Source organism: Sturnus vulgaris, chromosome 3 (assembly GCF_052056855.1).
Source record: "Sturnus vulgaris isolate bStuVul1 chromosome 3, bStuVul1.hap1, whole genome shotgun sequence".
NCBI classification, from domain to species: domain Eukaryota; kingdom Metazoa; phylum Chordata; class Aves; order Passeriformes; family Sturnidae; genus Sturnus; species Sturnus vulgaris.
The window spans coordinates 54,483,226-54,504,077 of NC_142245.1; the positions used below are offsets into that span (position 1 = coordinate 54,483,226).

The window sequence follows — 20,852 nt, forward strand, 5'->3', positions numbered from 1 at the left end:
CACAGCTGCAGCACAAAGCATTCAGGCATGAGGATGGGAGTCTTCCCTTTCTCCTCTTCCCAGAGCCTGACACTGCAGGTTTAGGCCTGGTTTAGAAAGGCTGATGTACAGTGACAATGATTCACAGTGAAATTCCAGCCCAGTGTTTTGTCTCCTACAACTGCCCTTTGCAGATTCCTTGGGAAGAATGACAACAGAGCAAATTCACATGCTATTTTTCCTAATACTCTCTCAGCATTTTCTATTTTCAGCTCATGGAACTTTCAACTCCCACAGTAGTTTGCTTTGTGTTCCAGTGGATCTCTCATTCATATACTTTCCCAGTCTTTCAGTTCTTGTGAACTCCTTATATCACAGCATCCTTTGGCAAAGTGGCTTTGGCTAGTCACCTCCTTGAAGAACCTCATCCTTTTGTTTGATTTTCTGCCCCTCTAGTGTTTCACTTTATTTTCATTTTATAGTTCCTAGTTTTTCTGCAGGAAGACACAAGGTAATCTCTATCTACCTTTCAACACTATCTCTTCTGGTGGCTCTCTAGCAATTCCTTTAAGCTGTTTCTTAGGGTGAAGAGACTTCACACTAATTCCTCATGTAGAGGGTGATCTGTGCCTTCTGCTACATTTCTGTGAATCTTCTCTAGATATCTCCCTTTTCTGTGACAAGGGGACCAGCACTGCACAGTACGTGAAGTGCAGTAAGCTGCAATTTTATACAGCAATCCTGCATTTTTAGCTTTGCTGTCAGCTCTTTTCCCAATCATTCCAATATTTTAATTTCCTCTTTTGACTGCTGCTGAGCACCAGCCTGACGTTTTCATAGCACTATCTATCATTCTGTCAAAAGGTCTCCCGAGTACCAGAGATCACTGCAGAGATCACTATTGCAAATGTGAAGTTAGGATTGTTTTTTTCCCTCATGTATCACTTCACATTTACCTGTGTTGTTTCACCTGCCATTTCATTGTCAAGTTTCATGAAGACTTTCCGAGATTGACAATTGGCCATTGCCATTACTATTTTGAATAATTCACATAATAAATAAACTTTGTAGCTCAATGTTCACACTTCTTCTAGGCCACCCATGAATATGGTGTAGAGGTGAGGATCCAGCACAGCCCCGTGCAAAATTCCAGTGGTAACTTGGGTCCTGATGATCCATGCCAGGATTTTCTCACTTGTGCCATAGCTGGGATGTTTATCAGGCAAGGTAAGCTACTTTACCACTTTTTTTTGGTTTTCTTTGTTCCAAAAATGCTTTTTTTTTTTAAAAGAAACCAGAGAATAAACACTAGCCATCATAGCTAGTTTAACTTGTTGTTAAAGATGACAGGACAGAGGAAAGCCCCTGTGGTGATGGTAAGGATTTCAGTTTATCAATGACAAAATGAGAAGTACTACAAACGTCAAAAGAAATTTCCTTAAAAAGGAAAGCAAGCAGGGTAGAAATATCACAAGAACCCGCTGATATCCAGGCAGATAAGAACACCACCACCACAAAATCCTTGCCATCCACCGTCCCATGTGAATGTCACAAGGTACGATGGGGCTGATACATGCACCACACTCAGTGGAACCTGTGGGTACAGTGCCTGAAAAGACAAAGTGTAATGGCACTGGCTGGTTATTATTCAGATTGTTCCAGCACAGATTTGTCATTTGATTTAAAAGTATTTAAGGTGCTTAACAAGATGCAGAGTGCAACAGAAACAAATCAGCAACTTTTTAGTCTGCAAAATTTTATTAAGCAACAGCTGGACAACTCTTACAACTCCAAATCATCAAGGAAAAATAGGGCAATCAGTCCATCTCTCAATCATGTAGACAGTAAAGAATCTGGACAAACCACACTTTTATAGGGAAACCAACAATACTTTCTAGGCACCTCCTGCAAAATCTACACAAGATACATAAAAGGAGAGGCAGATCAGGATAATTTTTAAGTACAATGGAAACCAAGTATACAATGGTATATTCAGCAGGGAAAAAAAAGGAGATTAAAAAAAATAGAATTAAAAAATAGTCTTGGTAAGTAAAGTTCACAAATGATGTACCAAATTTTTAAATACCTTAAGAAAAACATGCTGGGCTTGCTCACTTAAGAATGCATGCACCTGCATGGCTCTATGCTGATTAAATTAAAAAAAAAAAAAAAAAAAAGAAAAAAAAAAAAAAAAGAAAAAAAATCCCAAATAATTTTCAAAGTTATAGTACCAAAATAATGCATTCATAAACAAATGCAACTCCCCTTCTTTTTCAGGAAACACTACAGTGCCTTTTCAGTCGAATGCATCCCCATGCTATTCCACAACACCATATATTTTATCTACAATAAACAACGAGATCTTGAACAGACATACCCTTCCCCAAACACACAACACACAAACAGAAAAAGAAGCAGTGAATTCTGAAATAGTGAAACAGAAGTTAAAAGCAACCAAAGGCAAAACAAGTATCAAGCAAACTAAAGAAACAAAGGGAAAGTTTGAAATCTGAACAAATAGCTTCAAACAACATAGGTATGAATTACTGGCCGAGCATTATACCTGTGAAATACTTGAAACTCAGGTGTCTACACACTGTTCCAAAATGTTTCTCTTTTGTAATTACTTTAATCTTTATCTGTATCTTAAGCCACATACTTGGCCAGTCAGATAAAATTCCAAAAATAGACAACCTTTGTCAGGATGCAAAATTGCTGAATCAGTCCATATTTTAAAATTGTAAACCAGAGGATTAAGAACAGACTGGCAGGCTTTGACATCACACCATCTAATTTTTTCATTGAACACTCTGGATAGGTAAGTATTCGGTGTTTTCATTTATTTAGTTTTGTCTCACAAAATCATCTTTTCTTGATCCTGCAGTCAGCTCTGTATTAGCAAACCAGTACACTTGCATAGCCCTCCCAAACAATTTGCCTTGAAACACAAATTTCTCGTTACTGATTCATTTGCAAAATTGAAAATTAAAGGGTGAAGCTTTTAGTTTTCTTAGCAAGAATTGCTTCACTGAATCTTATTTCATTCTTTTGTTTCATTAACTGCTTTTGCCTTAAAATTTCTCTAGATTTTAGCAGCAACAATCAACCTGCCCAAAGAAACTCCTGATATATCTTCAGTGATTTCAGGCAACAGGGAAAGCAGTCTTAATCTTAAAACATCTCCGTGGAACTTTTTAAGAAAAAAATTAAATAAATACAAAGACAAAATAATTCACATAGACCATTGTTCACAAGTAGTAATTAATTTTATTCCTTTGAGAATGGTGCATGTAAATTCCAATCCTGTAAATAGGACCTGTGGTGCCTCCCTGCAGACTACTCCTGAGGGCAGCAAGACTCTAAATTGGTATTTACTAATGAAAGTTTGTGCCTTGAAGGGGAAGAGACATGAACACAAAAAACATTTGTCTACTAGGATTCCCATTTTTGTAAGCAGTATAGCTGACTTGCTCTCTTACACTAGGAAAACTGTTATGTCAATTTCTAAATAACAAACAGCTTTCCCTCCGGTCCTGTGATGGACTCCTAGAAATGGGAATAAAAGTTAAAAATCTGAATGACTACTCCATAGCCAGGATTTTACTTCTAGCATTCTCCAAGGGGGATTATACTGAGCTGCCAACACGGCTCTTGGCTAATGCTCTGTAATTTCCTTTGAATGGATGTATGGGTCATACAAGCCATCTTTACCTTACAATCACACAGTAATGGGTAAGTACATTTTGGATTGCATTCCGGTGTCTTATGTATCTTGGTGTAACCATACAGTGAGGCTGGAAGTTGGCCCTCTGTCAGCATGCCACACAAGGGCCTCATCTCTTACTAATCATTAAGTCTGATTTGCTGGTCTGGAGTAATTTGGGCCCTGCAGACATGCAATTTCTAAATTGTTGCTCTGGGAAACACATTCTTAAAAGTTAATGAAAATTTACTGTGTCTTCTCTCCCCTTTCATTTCACCAAATCAGTTGTTGCACTTGCTGCTCTTTTTATATGAGTGTAAAATGTTTCTGAGAGGTAAGAGGGCACCAAGTAACATAGGATCACACACATCAGGCTTCAAAAAGCAAATGCACAGAAATTGATGGAGGCAATAATCAGACAAGCTCCAAAATCTGTAATTTCTGAGAGGATATTAAAAAGACACATTAATTAAAGCCTGGATCTATGGAAAGTTTAGGCTGAAGGCTTCAGCAAAGTTAGATACCCTTGTCTGACACCTGTAGACCTTCATGCATCTTCATAAAAACACAGTTTTATTTGTGGCTGCATCACAGGAAACTTTTATAACTGAGATGAACCTGTGTGCAGATTTACTGATATTCAGGCAGCCCATGGCACATGTTACTCATTTTCTGGAACTGAGTGCAAAAGTGCTAATGTGGTAATTCCTTTTTTTTCCTTCTGTCACCCCCCACCTTTGTATAGTTTCTTAGGATGTTGAAGAAACATGGACTCTTACTGTTTAAAGCTAAAAATTGTCACTCCATTTATGCCAAACTTTAAATGTTTAGATTCTGTTCAAGATCTATGTTGAGGTTATTACCATTATTTTTTCAAAATTATCAGGTTTTTTGTTTCATCCCTTTTCAACTCCAGCAGAGCAGATTCTGACTTCAGATGGACACCGTGGCTGCTGGCTGGCATCAGGGCTCTCTGCCCAAAGCTGCTGCAGCCAAACTCCGTGGCAGCTTCATGCTGCTCCTGGAGCAGACCTAGAAGGATGAGTGGAGGAACACCTGCTCCAACAGGTCTGCCAGGGAGCATCCTGAGGAGGCAAAGCTGCTGCAGGCACCATCGGGGCACAGCTCCATGAGCTCCATGCAGCACCTGCCAGAAGCACTGTGGCAGTGCTGGAACCAGCTGAGCCCAGCTGAAGAAGGAGCACTGTTAGGCTGAGCAGAGGAAAATGCTTCTACTGCTACACAATTCCTTGTGCCTCAGCTTATTTGAGCTAGTTTGCCTGTACCTCTACCTGGCAGTGAACCATGCCATTGCCAAACCCTACGGAACTACAGCGACCTCCTTACAAACAGCATGTGTTGTTATACCCTCTCTTACCACGAAACCCACCTTACCTTGTACCTCAAGAAAAAGCAAACCATGCCTCCTATTTTTTAAGCCGCTCCCAACCAAAGTATAGCTACAAATAAAGAAGGAAAACAGAGGACAGATTTCTGCAGGCCCCAAAGAACTCACCTAGACTCTTCGTAGTCTGCACAGTTCTCCATAGCAAACTCATTATGTTTAGCTGCCAAAAAAATATCTTTGCCTGCATTATGAAGTTTTTGCATATTATCCAGCAAAACCAGGTCTTCCTGTAAGCATTTTTAATTTCTTGCAGCAAAGTTTACCTGCTAGCAAACAACTGCTTACAAAGATGCTCTTTAAATATAAATAAGTGTGTATAACTCACTGATACATAGTAATAAAATAATCCCTAAATCACTCATTACATTATGCAAGAAAAATAATTCGTTTTTTGGACATTAACAGGAAATCTGCATTAAATTATCTTTAAACAAACACTCAAAACTCCCCAAAGAAAAATCAAACCCAAACTAAAACAAAACAAAAAGCCAACCCAACAGAAACAAAACAAACTCCCAAGATTGTTAAAATTATTGCACAACTGAAAAAAAAAAAAGCTTTGGAAAAAACATCCTTTACTAGTGAAAATTACTGCATGTATAAAAGAACTAGGTATTTCTGAACACTTTGCTACATTCTTCCTAGAAGAACTTAAATTACCTACAGAAAACTGAGTTTTACTAACAAAATAGAAAACGTAACATCTATCTTTCAGCTGAATGCAATAGCAGCCTTCATGACTTAAGTGATTAATCGGGGACATTCTTAAATTTGTTTCCTATATTGTATCTCAATTTAAAATAAAATTACTTTCACTTGTTCTTTGTATAATTTAGGATCCAGTTGTACAGTCAGATTTTTATGTATTTACCATTCCTTTAATTAAAATTATATATATTTGAGAGTATTTTCTCTCACAAATATTGGGGATTCTCTACATATTAATATCCTTAATTGAAGAGACTTGACTAAATTATTTTCAAAAAGATAAACTATCGTATCTTACAGAGTTTTTGGACAAGCAAATGGAAACGATGTTGAAAATAGTATTTATTTTCCCAGTTTTTTGGTAATTATTCCTTGTTCTTTTCTTGGGCAAAAACCAAAGCTTTTTCTATGCCAAGGCTCTTTATGAGTGCCATCAAAAGGATGCAATCATGACCTGGACCAGTGAAACCAAATTAAGAACTCTGTTACTTGTTTTATCGGTTTCAATTCTTGGTTCTCCATTAGAATAAAACTACTGATAACTGGAAACATTTGGCAATGAACAAAGCGAAGAGGATACTGTTCTCTGGAAGGCTAACGAAACTGCAAGCAGAAGTCCTTATTTAGATTAAATTTTCATCAGAAAAAAAACATTCTCATTGTTTCCACATCCTAATGATTTCAGCTGGCAGTGTTCTTCCAGCTGAGTATTTCTGACAAATGACTAAGTGGCCCTTGCCTCAGCAAGCAAACAAGCCACCCCTGGTATGTTTCTTGTCTTACAGCATTCACTGTGTGCTTGTCAAACACTAATTAGGGTACAGCTGGTTAGCACAGACCTTAGGGCAGGTGAGGCCTCTCATCAGCAAACTTCCCTCCTTGTGTACTGGAATCAGTGGACTAAGAATTCAACCTACTGTTTTTACAGTATATAACTCAATATAGACAAAGCCCTTAATAGTGTTTCCTCAATAAAAAAACAAGTGAAACATTTCCATTGATTTTCAAGGGACCAGAACCAAATCTATTTCCACACATACCAGTATACATACAGGCACTCAAACTGCTGAATAAATCAAACATGTGAAAAAGAACACTAATGGGCCCAGACAATTAATGGAAACAAAACTAATTAATTAAAGAAAACAACAATCTGATAGATGCCAAGGGTAATGTTGAGCCTGACCTCTCCCACACACAAGAAGCTGCTAAGCTTTGGGATAAGACAGGCATGGTACCATCTACTGCCCTGCTCTTTCTCTCCTACTTCTCCTTCCTCTCTCCAATGACACCATCTCAAACGTGGTTTTTCCTGGACCTACCCTGTGGGGCATTATCCAATCTAACTCATCACCTCCCTTGGCAGCTCTCTGAAACTCCTCTACTGGCATTGCTTCTCTGTGCTGTACAGCTCTGGAAGTCTCAGCAGAACACAAGTTAGAAGATCACTGCATATTGGTAATTTCTACTACAGCAAGGCCTTCTGTCAAATGTTCCTTTAGAATAAATCAAATGCAACACGCATCTGCCCTACTACTAGGACAAAGAGAGAAAATCACACATATTCATCTTAAGTTATACTGAGCTTTTCAAGTAAAGAAGTTGTGGATGAAAGACAAAGCAGCTGTTGACATCTCAACCGGCAAATCTTTCCCAGTGGGCCTTTAACTTCAAAAGATCAATTTTTGATAAAAAACCCTGCTGTGATGTTTTGTAATCTAATGTCCAAATAATTATATGAATAGTTGGGGGGTTTGGGTATCACTGATCAAATTACTTCCATATCAAAACGTATTCTGTAGCAAAATGCTGACACGGAGGAAAGAGAAAAAGCAAATAAACGTGCACAACACATAGACAACAAAGAAACTCTTCTGTGCAAGCAACCTTCTGAAATGCTCAACAGGTCTGTCTGCATGTGCACCAAAGAGAACTGCACAGTCGTACTACTGATATTAAGCTTTCCTCTGTCACACTCTGTGTACACACTGGCTTCCTGCTCTTAGCTGGAGCAAGCAGCAAGGTGGGTGACAAAAGACATGATTCTGTCCAGTTTTTTCTTTCTCTTTCAACTCATTTGTTCTCCAGCCAGCCATGATGTTGTTTCCTTTAATGAACTTGCTTCTCTGATGAAATTTCTTCTTGTAATGACTTGCTACACTTGTCTCCTTCCTAATTCAAGCACTGTTGTAGAACTTGATTGATACTGATTGCTAAGAGGACTGAATACACTGGGTCTTCTCATTTGCTGGAAAAGCTTTGTTTACATGGTGTAAACACACTGAAATGAGGAGCAAGCACAGGCACGGCCTCAGAGGTACATCTGATCAGATTGTACCTCTCCCAGCTACAGGCCAAATCACAGAATACTGCTGAACAATGTGAACAAAAAACAACACTCATGATTACTTCCTCTCCAGTTTTCTGTCACCTACTGAAAGATGTTTATGCCAGTAACAAAAGAAGCAATGCTTGTAACTATTTGCTCCTCTGTCACCTACTGAAAGATGTTTATCCCCCTTAATAGCATACGAAACAAGCAAATATCAACTTCTTTGATACAGTGGGTTATTAAACCCTAGTTCTAGCCATGAGAGAGATAATTTTTGCAGTAGCCAGAAGAGGGGATGACTAGAATCCAGAGGTTATTCTATACCACTCCCCATCATTTTCTGGGGCTGTGGGAAGGGGTCCCATGCAGGTCACATGGTGTGGCAGCAAGGTCAGGTACTGGCAGAGGCTCCCCCATGGTGAGCACATGCGTGCGAATCTTTCGCCTCTCCTGCACTCTGTTATTAACATTGATGCTGGAACTGTTTGTTTTCTCATTCCACTGCTGTTTGCAGTAAATCGTTCTTCTCTCTACCTGTGATCTTTACCTTTTGTGCCTCCAATTCTCCTCTCCATCCCACTGCAGGGAAGGGAAAAGGGGAGGGGGCAGTGAGCAAGTGGTGCATGGTTTGGAGTGTTTTGGTGGGAACACTAAATTAGAGAAAACCATTCCTAAACCATAACAAACACCCACTGGCAAGAATTTTTTCTCTTCTGAGTAACATGTCACTGTTTATAAATTAAACGTTTACCTACATAAGCCTCCTTGGAACCTGTGGTGCTCAGTTATTAGCAGGTATCAGAGAAGAAACACATGTCTTCAAGTATTACAGCTTCTTTTCTTTTTTTACTTTGTTTGCTGCTATCACTGATGTTTTAGTAGTAGAAGTACAAACTGGACCAGAAAAAAGTAATGTTCCCTGTTTTAAAAAAAATAGCATGAGATAAGGCAGTCTATCAAAAAGAGCAGTCTGGTTTAATCCCCCCATGAGCTTACATCAGCTACTGTAGCACAAACAGCAGAACCACCACAACAAGCCAAAAGCCACACTTCTCCACGTAACACTGAATGGTTCTCAACCCTTCGCTCTTTCTGACACCCAGCACAAGGCTTGAAAAGAAAATGAAACCGGAAAACAAACAAGCTAACAAACAAACAAACAGAAAACAGCCCCCCCACCCTCCACCCCGTGACTGATTAGAGTTAATGCCCTTCTGGTGGGCACCAAGAGACTTTTCCAGTTTTACTGCCTTCTTAACTCCCAGGCATCTCTGCACACCTAAAGCAGGCTGCCCTGACATTTTCCGGTTTGGACTTCATGAGAAGGTTAACATTTTCCTCTCTCCAGTCTCTGCTTTTTCATTTGAGGCGTTGAGTCACATTAGCCAGAGCAACAGCAAAGGCTTGCACTGCAGAAAATGGATACTGAAAGTCCAAAATGTAAGCATTGCCATCAATTCTTCCAAACTGCATCACCTGGGAAACAGGGGAAAAGGAAAGGAAAAGAGAAAAAGGTCAAAAAAATGAACTACAGAAAAGGAAACGGAGAAAAGAATAGGAGCGAAATTTTTCTGCTTCTTTGTATGAACACCTCTCCTTCTCAGTTAATATGAACTACAGAAAAGGAAACAGAGAAAAGAATAGGAGCGAAATTTTTCTGCTTCTTTGTATGAACACCTCTCCTTCTCAGTTAATATGACTGGAGCTACAGACAGAATGGGGTATGATGCCAAAGAACAGTGAGAGCACTGTACTTTTCGTCTGTACAGAGTATTTGACTACAATATTTGATTCCACAGAGTAAACTGATAAAACATGCTAGACTGCATACAGCATTGCTTTAAGTAGCTTGTCACCAATTACTCCAGTAGATGTGGATATACCAGCATCATGATTCTTGCAGGAAAATATCAATCTCTCCCTTGGAAATATCCTGCCATCGACCCATCAGGAAAACAGACTTTGTTTTCAAAGAAAGGAGCTTTCAGAGAAGGGAAATAACCAATTTTCTCACTCTAGAACTTCATAGCTGATAAGGTGTTTACTCTTTGTAGTTCTGTTTCTCTCTGCATAAATATCTTCATTAGCACATAATTACAGCGAGAATGAATTAGCAAAGGGACTGTGAGAACTGTTAGAAATACAAAAAAAGCATAACTAGTCAGGTTGTTCATTGCTCTTCCGCAGGGAATATCTGAAGTTTGGCCTATTATTACTGTTTTTTCATCCACTTCATTGGAAATCCAGATTTTATTTGCTCTACGATGAAGATGGGGACTGACTGTGCAAGTCAAGGCAGGCTTTGTTACCCCCAGCAAGAAAAAACCCTTGGTTGGGTGGTTTTGCACAGCTGCCCATGGGGACATATCCACAGCCATTTAACTGAAGAAGAAAGGGATACAAATGGCTCTGATCGCTGCCTTTGAGCTTTTGTTTCATACAAGTAAAACCAAAAGACTGGCCATGCATGTCAGAGACTTAAGACCTCTAACTCCCAACCTAAAGCAGAGGAAGATGAGAGCCTTGACATCTTCAGTAAACCAAAAGTAACTCACAGCTGGCAAGGAAATAAATATGAGTCTCCTGAGTCTCAGTCCAGCATCCTGCTAATAAGCACCACTTACAAGCCCGGGTTTGGTGTAGTAATAGTAACATATCACTCTGGCCAAAATTAAATGTTTTGATTTTTTGAACTAGCCATTGACCCTTCTACCCACAGGCGGTTCAAAAGCGGCCCAGGAGCACTTTGTTCTAGGGTGGGTCAGTGTCTATCTCCTCTAGCATTAAGAGCCAACCCCAGGGGCCTGGTAGCTGCTCACAAGTGGAAATTTTGGCATGAAGGGAAGCTAACAGCCTTAGCCACCTGCTGCCTGGCTAACCTTCCTTAAGCAGGGCAAGAAGGGAGCAGTGTTCATTCAATTAGCTGCCATCCACAGCCATCACTGATGGCAAGTGCAGCTACCACTGCAGAGAGCTACGGTGTTTATTATAAAATCTTCAGCAGGGAGAGCCAGACTAAAGGAGGCTTTTGTTCCAATGTCTGCCTGCAATAAGACCAAACATATTTTGTGCATTTACTTTACAGCTTTACTTCACTCTACCTGCTGAACTTAGACCTTTGACAGCTGTTTTTTATCAACCACATGGCAAAGCTTTTTTTCATGGAACAGCTGACACAAGCAACATGAGAGGCACTCTGCAGCATGAGAGACAGCTTATTCCTGTCATAGCTTTCCCACATCCTGGCCCCCATTCCAGCAAGTGTGTGCCACCCCTTCCTACCTGTCGTCCTTCCAGCTCAATCTGGAAGTTTTTTGCCGACTCCTGGGTCACCCGCCCTCCGAAGTCCAGCTGGTAGACTTGTGTTGCCTCGTTCCACAGTGGCTGCTTGTTGGCCATGACATACACAAAGCCCTGGCTTCCCAGTCGCCCATCCTCCTTCTCACTGGCCTTCCGGCACTTGAATTCATCCAGCTCACTGGCTGTCCTCAAACTCCTTTTAGTTTTCCAACCCTTTTTACTGCCTTGGCTCTGGTTCATCAGTTCATCTCCACTGATAAAAAGCTCCGGCTCACTCTCTGAACTGTCCTGAAACTCATTTGTCTTGTTTAGTTTCTTGGACTTCAGCTGATCTTTTTGGCTCTTGACCTTCTTCTTCTCCCTCCCCAGCCGAGGGCTTGCTATCAGTGAATTGAAGTCAGTCAGTGTCCTTGCCTCCTTTTTGACCTTGCCCTCAGTGATAGCCTGCACATTTCCTTCTTCGGCTCGACTGTCCAGGCGTTTCCGGCTCTTCTTGCCAAATTTGTCTGTCCTTTGAGAAACAGGGCTTTCTGTCAAGGAGAGCACCTCCTGGAACGTGTCTGCCGTCTCCACCATCACCTCTGTGCCCACGTGGCCCTGCAGCTCTGCTGGTGGGGGAGACATCACTGGCTTCTCCACCACGAGGAGTGGCTTGGGAGGCAAGGTGCCCTGGGGGTTCTGTACGGGTGGGCAGGCGCTGTAGGAGCTCCACGGGTGCAAGGCGATCGGTGGCAGCTGTAAACTAGAGCAAGTGCTACTTCCCGGGTACATGGGTGGCAAAGGGCAATAGGAGAGGTTGGATGGATAACCTGGCTGAAGCACAACTGTGGGCTCCTGCTGTGCAAACTGTGTTGGGGCCAGAGCTTCTTTGGGGGAGCAGGGGGCCTGCATTCCCTGAAGGGGTGGGGCACTGTAGCTTCCTGGGTAAGGTACTCCAACCCCATAACTTGTCTGAAAAGTGGCAGTGGGACTGGTTGGAGACTTGGGGGAAACAAATGGCACTCGAGACATATCCAGATGTTGAGCTTGACCAATGATGAGCGGAGGAGGTTTTAGAGGGTTGGGCACTGAGCTCTGAGATGTCCTTTCCTGAGGAACCCATATCTCTTCGCTCACCATGGGATCCCACTGGTACGGCGGGGGCCGTTTTACACTAAGGGTTGCCTCTGTCAAGGCCACAGGTACGTGCCGTACTGATTTTTCCACTGGGCAGTGCTGAGAAAGGGCCTCATCCTCCGTGAAAGCGGAGTTGATATAATCCGCTCGGTCACGGGAATTGTCAGGTGGGCTCAGCAAGCTGTAGGAGGACTGGGAGGCCAGAGGCGAAGTGCTGACAGAGTGAGCAATGACAGAGCTGTGTTGGGAGCCACTCCCTGCGCTCAGATCTGGTCTCATGGCACCAATACCGGAAGCGCTGCTACCAGCATTGGCACTAGCGATGCTGCCCGTGCCACCGGCGCTCGCACCGCTGCTGCTGCCAGCGCTGCCACTGCTGCACTGGCTGCAGGTGTACAAGGCTGTGGGCACTCTCTGCTGGTACTGTGCTGACACAATGTTGCTCTTGGCTTTAGGGGGAAGTTGCAAAGTGGCTCTCTGACCATCCATCAGCTGAGCCATTTTCAGGGCTGCCTCTCTGCTGTTTCTCCGCAGAGTAGCATGAATGATACTGCTGTCCAGCCTCTGCGCCATGCTTCTGCCCTGGGACAGCTGGCTGGCAATGTCAGGGTAGGGCGGCGGGTCCCCGGCTGGGATGGAGTAACGGGGCACCGTGAGCCGGTTCAAGGTAGCGCTGGCACAGGGCTGCTGCATCTTCTTCTCGGCAGCTGTGATGCGCAAGGTGGCGGAGCTGCCGGGACCGGGCAGGGTGTAGGTGCTCTGGGCGCAGAGCATCCTGGTGCGAGGCCGGCACACCTCCTCCACATTCCCGCTGCTGTCGAACGTCGTTATCCGCTCGTACCCTAGGGGCGTCTGGTAGTGGGCCGCCGGGTAGAGGGAGAACTCCCCCTTCTTGAGGCAGAGATCGAGGGGCGGCTGCGGGGGGCCGGGCGGGGGCGGCAGGGCGGCGGCGGGCACGGCCGGGATGGTGCCGGGGTAGGGAGGCGGCGGGTTCATCTTGTTCAGCTGCAGCTCCTGAGCGGCCCCGAAGATGACGGCGTCCCCTTCTACCAGCGGTGGCCCCGGCCGCGGGGCCTTGGCCTTGGGCGGGGGCTCATGCTCGCGGTCGCCGTGGTCCCGCAGGTCGGCCAGGGCGATGGCGGGGGGCGCGGGCGGCGGCGGGGCGAGCGGCGGCGGCGGGGGCCGGCCCAGCTCGCCCACGGCCAGCGCCCCCGCCCCGGGGCCGGGAAAGCGGCCCGGAGCTCCCGGGAAGGGCCCCGGCCCCTCGCCCCCCGCCTCGGCCGGCGGGTTCGCCAGCACGTCCAGCTGCACGTTCTGGTTGGCGAGCAGCGACTGGACAAGGCCGATGCTCTGCGTGGGCGACATGGCCTGCGCCGAGCTGTGGATGGGCGCGATGGGGATGTTGACGGTGCAGGGCGGGCTGCTGGCGGGCGCGCCGGGGGCGCCGGGCACTGCAAGGGACAACACAAACACAGAGCGTCACCGCCTGCCAGTCACGGAGGAGCCTTTCACACGATCTGCGACCTGTACAGACTCTGCTGCGGCCGGAGGGGCTGCTGCCTGTTCCCAAAACCGGTGGGTCAGACCTCAGTGGGGACATGCAAGCCAGCCCGTCTCCCATGAGCGACTTGTATCAGCTGGTGATCAATTTTAAAGCCACTTCTCGGGAGTGACACTTCAGAGCGCACTTTCAGCCTACACTAAGATCCCCAGGGAATCTCACAGTATCAGTTAGCATTCACCCATCATCCCGTTTTAACTGCTTCTGCTCAAATCAAAAGTTTTACTAAATCGGGACTCACTAGTTTTCAGGGAGGGACTTTTAATAGTAAATACATCAACAAACAAGTGAACGAAACAAACAAGCAAATAAACAAAAGAAGTGGAGGCTAAGAAAGTTGGAAGACCTGCACTGAAGGCACTGCATAATATCTAGTATAAGGTTCCTGGACTCAATGAGCTTGGGAGAACTGGAGAACACAGACAATAGTTGGGAAAAGCTGAGTATAGTGGATGACAAACCAACCAGCAATTCAAAAGGAAGAAAGCTGAAACAGAGAGAGAGGAATATGATGGAATGAAATGCAGACAAAACATACAGAAGTTCTCAGAAGATTTGTAAGGAGAAAATGTAAGGAAATAGATGGGAAGCTAAAAAGATTCAAGAAGTGGGTACTGTAGTCAGGGCGACTGCAGCATTAATGTTTGGACAGGCTGCAATCAGAAATGTATAAAGAAGCGCATGTGTATTAGGAAAAATTTCCTGCATGTGGTGGCATTGAAAAAGGGAAAATGTGGCAAGAAGCAGTTTTCATAATTTTAAGCCAAAGCATGAAGAGTGCTCAATTGTTTGCAGCTCCTTTTGCAAAAAGTGGTTAATTCCAATAGAAGCTACCACTGAAAAGCTGGAGCAGGAAATGAGGACCCTGGATCCAAGAAGAGGTGCAGAAGTCAAGAAGGAACAAAACAGAACAAAGAGGGAAAACAGTAAATACTATATTAGAACTTCCAAGAATATTGCAAGTTCTTAATTTTTTAATTAAACTTCCTGTAAAAATCCCCACAGAAAATGATAAGTGAGTTGTATCAGCAGGTTTGTGGAAGGAATAGACCAAGGGTCTAAGTGTCATACCCAGTTTTTATCCAGTTTTATATCCATATTTAAGTGTGCCAAATTCTGTGGAGACCTGTGATTTGCGAGACCAGATCATATAAGAGATCCATTAGTCAGGACTCCTCCAAATGCTGCCCAGTTCCTAATTAATTTCTAATTAAAATTCTAGTCATCTACCTATGCCCTATAATTACATTTTTGGTAACATCAGGCTTTTATCAGCATCAGTCATGAATGTGGCAGGTGTACAGATAGCACTGTGGCTACACTGGCAACTACTTAGGGTAGTTCAGTTAATTCCTTTAGAGAAAGGCCAACAGCCAAACCTAGCTGACCCTAAGGCAGTTCTGTGGTTCTGTGCTTGGCTGGCAGGCCATGCTTTCACCCTGATGCCTGCAGGCTTAGCAATTTAGCTGCCAGAGCCTGAGGTTTAATTGTTAGCTTGGCTTGAGCAACCCCAAACGTTGCTGTCATTTTGCCTTATCCAACAAAATATCATTTGTTGTGGTGTTGCTTAATACTCCTGAGTGTTTAAATCTAATGTTTTCTTCATTTCTCCAATATTTTTAATTGATTAGTTTGCCTACTTTGTAAGTTAAATCCTTAATTGTGCACTTGTCTTGCCAAATCTTTACGGACTACGTTAAAAAAACACCTGTCCCAAGTGTACCTCACTACGAACACTGCACTACCCAAGAGCAGCTTTCTACCGTGTTTTCTCTAATCTATCATGTAATCATTATTTACCCTGCAATATTTTTTCCTTTAGTATATGGTACTTTCTTCTTTTATATGCAGGCTTTAGAAAGAATATCCCCAAAAACATTTTTGAAGATTTAAGTGGCCACCATTTACTAAGTCAGAAATAAATTTTCAGAAGAAACTAGAAAGAAAAAAGTGGCTGTTATGGAGGACCGGGTAGTGTGTTTCTTTTACTAGCCTTCTCAAAGAGTTGTTACAAGAGTCTAATAATTTTCTCTCTGTTTATGTGGTATTCCTGCAATTATGAGCACCATTTCATCTCCTAGTACAGACTCAACCCAATTTTTAGGAAGAGATGTGAAAACTTTCTATTAACTTATTTCTTTTCTATTTAGTTTTTATATTACTTTCTGACAGCTTGGACCATGTTTCATAATAGCAAATGTTGGGTGCTTCCTATTAATAATATATATATATATACACAGTCACCAATGTCTGTATTGTTTTCTTCATATACTACAGGTATCATATAAACAGAAATTAAGCAAGCCAACTGCCCCAGATTGGGGGCCTGGGAAAAAAATGGGTTTAATTTGAAACATATAAGCATTTCATTAGAAGTCCAGAGGACTACTCTGATGCTCGGGTCAGACAAAAGCTTTGCTGCTGTCAGCAGTTGAAACCCTGGTCTGAAATAATAACACTTCCATTTGTTTCAATAGACTTTAGCACAAGTCTTTGATTGTTTTGCAGTGCTCACACTCCTTCCTCTTTAAAGGGTACTGGCATGACAGCCACTTCTGTAGTTCCAAAAACCTGTGACTGGGCAACAAGAATCCCCTAGTGATATTAAAATTCTGAAAATGTATGAATTTATCTTATTTTCTATTGTTTGTTAATTTTATTGGCATGATTATTTTGACCAGAGGAGGTATTGAGTACTTCCAGTCTTTTCACCTTCCACATCACATCACCTGCACCCAAACCTTCCCTGCACCTCTTAAATCTTCTGCTACCTTATATCTCACTGAAGTGAAAAATTCTTCCTGATCCTGCTTTGTTTATTGACTACTTTACTGCTTTAGACTCTTAGTAGTGGTAAAAATCCTAATGAGCATTTATCTCTTCTCAAAGGGCGGCTAAGCTTTATGGGAACCTGCCCTCCAACCCAAGCTCTTATCAACTGGCTGTGCTTTGATGCCATCAGGTCTCAAGAACAACCTGTTTGGGTTTCCAACACGTGACAATTCTGTCCTATCAGGATGCAGAATGCAAGGCCTCAGTCTGTGGAGAATTCCTAGCAAACTAAGATGAATTAGCAGATGACTAATTTCCCAATGAACTTGCAACTAAGGAGCTCTTAATGGATTATATTTTCCACACATTATAGAAAACAATGCCCATAGTACATGTTAGCCTTATTCTAACTCAGTTCTACAGGACCCCATCAGACTAAATGATTTTGCTTTGTGTGTTTACCAGACGGGACCATGACACAACCAACCTGACCTCCATCTAGCTTAACCCATAACACAGCAGCTCCAGCTCCTCCTTACCTGGTAAATCATCTTCGTCTTCGCTGAAAACATTTGGATTAAAGACAGGCATGTTAATGTAGTCCATTGAAATCTTCCGCACTTCTGGGAGATATATTGTCATTTGCCTGGGCTGCAGATGCAGCAAACTGGTTTTATATATTACTAGAGAAAGAATATAACAAGAAACAAAAAAGTCTGTTACACAAAGAGCATGTAAAGCTAAGGAAGAAGCAATTCCAAGCAGACAGAAGGGCTATGAATATTGTTATTCACTGTATACATGTGCATGTTATTTGTCAAATCACTATGCAACAATTTGCATAAATGGGATAAAAGAGATTATTGCTTTCAGCTATTTCTCTTTAAATGGAAGCAGCATCTCTGTAATTAAATAATTAATTTCATCATCTTGTAGTCACATCTATTTTTATGGAAGGAAAATACTTTTTTCCATTCTACTCTTGAAACTTTTCACCACAGGATGCTACCAACTTAAAGGTGAAAACTGGAAAGCTCTCAGGAAGGAAATCTGCTGACAGTTACTACATACAAAGAAATCCCACTGGGCTCAGGAAATCCCAGGGACCCAAACCTTTGGAGACTGGGAGAACATTTGAAAGAAGTTATCACTCTGTACTTAAATCCTTCACTATCACTGGCAGTGAGAGAATTAGAATGACCTGTGGTCATTCAACTGCTGATAGCAGTCCATATAGCCACAAAAGCTATCCATCTGATTCTGCATCCAGGACATCTTCATGTACTCCTGACCCAACTATACAATACAACACGGGACAAAATCAGTTTTCTAAAGAGCTCACTAAACCCCTAGCCTTGTGTTAATATTTCAGTTCAGAGCTCAGTTCTACAAGGTTGTACCCTGTTTTTTACCCAGCCTTCTTCCTTCCAACGGGACTACTGGGTAGAACTGGCCTGCCCAGAAAAAGGTTGATAGACAACTGTTGCTTTTAATGATGGCTACCAGGTTACTGATGCTCCAGCAGGAGAACCATGTGATGAGGCTCTGCACTGACCTGAAGAATCTTGAGCATGACGCTGTAGCAGCTTTTTCATATAATTTGTAGCTAAAGAACTATAAAAATCTTCTATTGCAGTAACTTAAAACCTATTATTTCTATAGTCCTCTTGCAAAACCCATTTTTTTAATTTGTGTGGGTTTTGTTCAAATAAGCTGTAAAAATAGAGGTCTAGGCTCAGATGTTTATTTACTGTTTTATTACAAGTGAGACTTTTAGCATTTTATTGATCATCTCATTATTGTATTTATAGAGTTTAATCTCCTTTAGTTACAGTGAATTCAATAAAATCTAATTTCCACTGTCCACAGAAAATAAGAGCTTTGTTAAAGAAGCCTTTTGATCACTTACAAAAAAATCTCATGGCATAAGTTTCTTGTTTGTTAGAAAGAATCTGACATGCAAAAAAATCAACAATTTACTTTTACCTGCACCAAGGTTAGTTGGTAGGAAAGCAGCCAAACCCACAATTTTAAATTTGGTTCCCCAGATATTAGATGTGACCTGAGCAAGGTAGTTGTGCTGCAAAACAAAAACAAGATCATTTTTGCCTGATAAAATCTGTAACAAGATCTAATAAAAAACTGCAGAACAGTCAAGCTATTGCAAGTGATAATGCAATTTCAGTTTCTCTTGTTTTTATTGTATTGAAACAGCTTAAAGTGCCTATGTACCAACAGTTTTACCCAGTCATTAAGAAGACTCATTCTGATATCTTAACACCATCAGAAATGATGTATGCAACAGCCTCAGGGGGATTAAAGCTTTGAAGATCTGAACAACACTTAGTGGAGAATGCCTGCTTAGTGAGAACAGGTCTGTTTTTTGGCACTTGCTGCTCCTGCCCAGCAGGACCACGGCTATTCTGTATTTCAGAGAGTGATACACCCTGCCCGTTGGTTCTATGCTCATTAATCACTTTATAGGACAATAAACAAGACAAATTAATTACTCATAACAACAAACATATATTCCCCTGGAGCTCCTAAAGCAACTTTCCAAACCACTGTTGCCATGGTACACATATTATGGGTCTGAAAGACCAATAGATTTTTCTCAAAGACTGGGAGTTATGCTGCCAGTATCAGGAGCAGGATCTAAGCCTCAGGTCTTCTGCTCTATTCGAAGGGCTTTTGGTCCTATCTCTGTGTAACTGCTCTAGAATTTTTCACATCAAGGAAAAAACAAAACAAGAGAGGAAAAAAAACCAAACAAAAGAAAATTAAAAGAACACAGGCTGTTACTAATGAAATGTACAACCCAGACAGTTCTACAGCCTGCTAAGTTTCATTTACCCAGAGGACATGAACACCACAAAGAGCACAAAGTGGTAATTCATTTCCTTCCTTCCAGTTAAGACTGTTTCATGTTAATTATGAAACAGATCATATGGTCCTCTGAAGCAAACATTTCCTTATCTCTGCAATCCCTAGCAAAGCAAAGAATTATGGTGGCATTAAGATGGGTCTGAGAAACTAATTAAGTGTTTTCACATACACTTTCAAAAAGCCAATAACATCACCTAGAATAAAACCTCTCACATGGATTCACACTGACAAAAGTAAGTGGTCCTAGTACTTACCAAACAACACCTGATACTCCACTGCCACTTGGGAACATTAGTACTGAACTGGATGATGCAATTCTCTAGTTCTATCTACTTATTGTAATTTAATAAAAACTTTTATTGCTGATCATTGGACCTCTATCAACATGCTGCCTCATGAAAGAAATGCATTTGAATCAGGTATGGTAACAATGTGCACAATACCTGAGTAATATCTTCTAAAGGAAACTCCCTTCGTGTCAGGCTTGGTGAACCAATAGAGGGTTTCCTTATTGGTAACCTTGGTGATCTTGAGATCTCCTGTGCAGCTCGTGACATCTTTGGAGATTTGCGAGCTTCTATATTGATTCTGCAGGTAAAGCAATACTTAGAATAAACAATAGTCAAGCTAAAATGCACAAAACTCATGTCTTTGAATGGAAAGATGTAAGTAGAAGACAACTGATAGAATGTCTTCAAAGTGACTAATAAAGACTGTAGAGCCTACAGGTTGGAGAATTACAGGCCAAATTTGAAGATACAGAAAACCTGACACACTTGCGGTAACTCATGCTGGATGCTTTCTAATTAATCTAATAAAGCTTACAGCAGTTCTGCCAGATACAATATATCTTCCACTAATCCCTAAAAGGTGTAGAGATGAATGATCTCAGCTATGCAGACTTTGAGCAAAGTCTCAAGAAATACGAACATGACACCTCAGCTGACAGATTTTCACATTAGTATACAGTTCCACAAATGTTGTCAGTGTTCCTACCCTAAGCCAAAAGTTATTTCTACCTTCCACTATACAAGGCGGGGGGGTGTCAAGAATACCAAGCACCTAAAGAGCTCGCTGGCAGAAATGT

General features: G+C 42.1%; 1 protein-coding gene across 3 annotated transcripts in view; it reads right to left on the reverse strand.

The window, feature by feature from the left end:
• Positions 1–1,718: 1,718 nt before the first annotated feature.
• The window catches only part of TULP4 (TUB like protein 4), a 151,661-nt gene continuing 132,527 nt past the window's right edge, over positions 1,719–20,852 (reverse strand). For all 3 annotated transcript variants that reach the window (XM_014892742.2, XM_088161675.1, XM_088161676.1), the window contains exons 11-15: positions 20,209–20,353; positions 18,866–18,959; positions 17,419–17,562; positions 11,413–13,997; positions 1,719–9,606 (exon numbers count right to left, since the gene is read on the reverse strand). In XM_014892742.2, the coding sequence (XP_014748228.2) occupies positions 9,490–9,606; positions 11,413–13,997; positions 17,419–17,562; positions 18,866–18,959; positions 20,209–20,353 (3,085 nt within the window). In that variant the 3' untranslated portion in view covers positions 1,719–9,489. The remainder of the gene's footprint in view (positions 9,607–11,412; positions 13,998–17,418; positions 17,563–18,865; positions 18,960–20,208; positions 20,354–20,852) is intronic.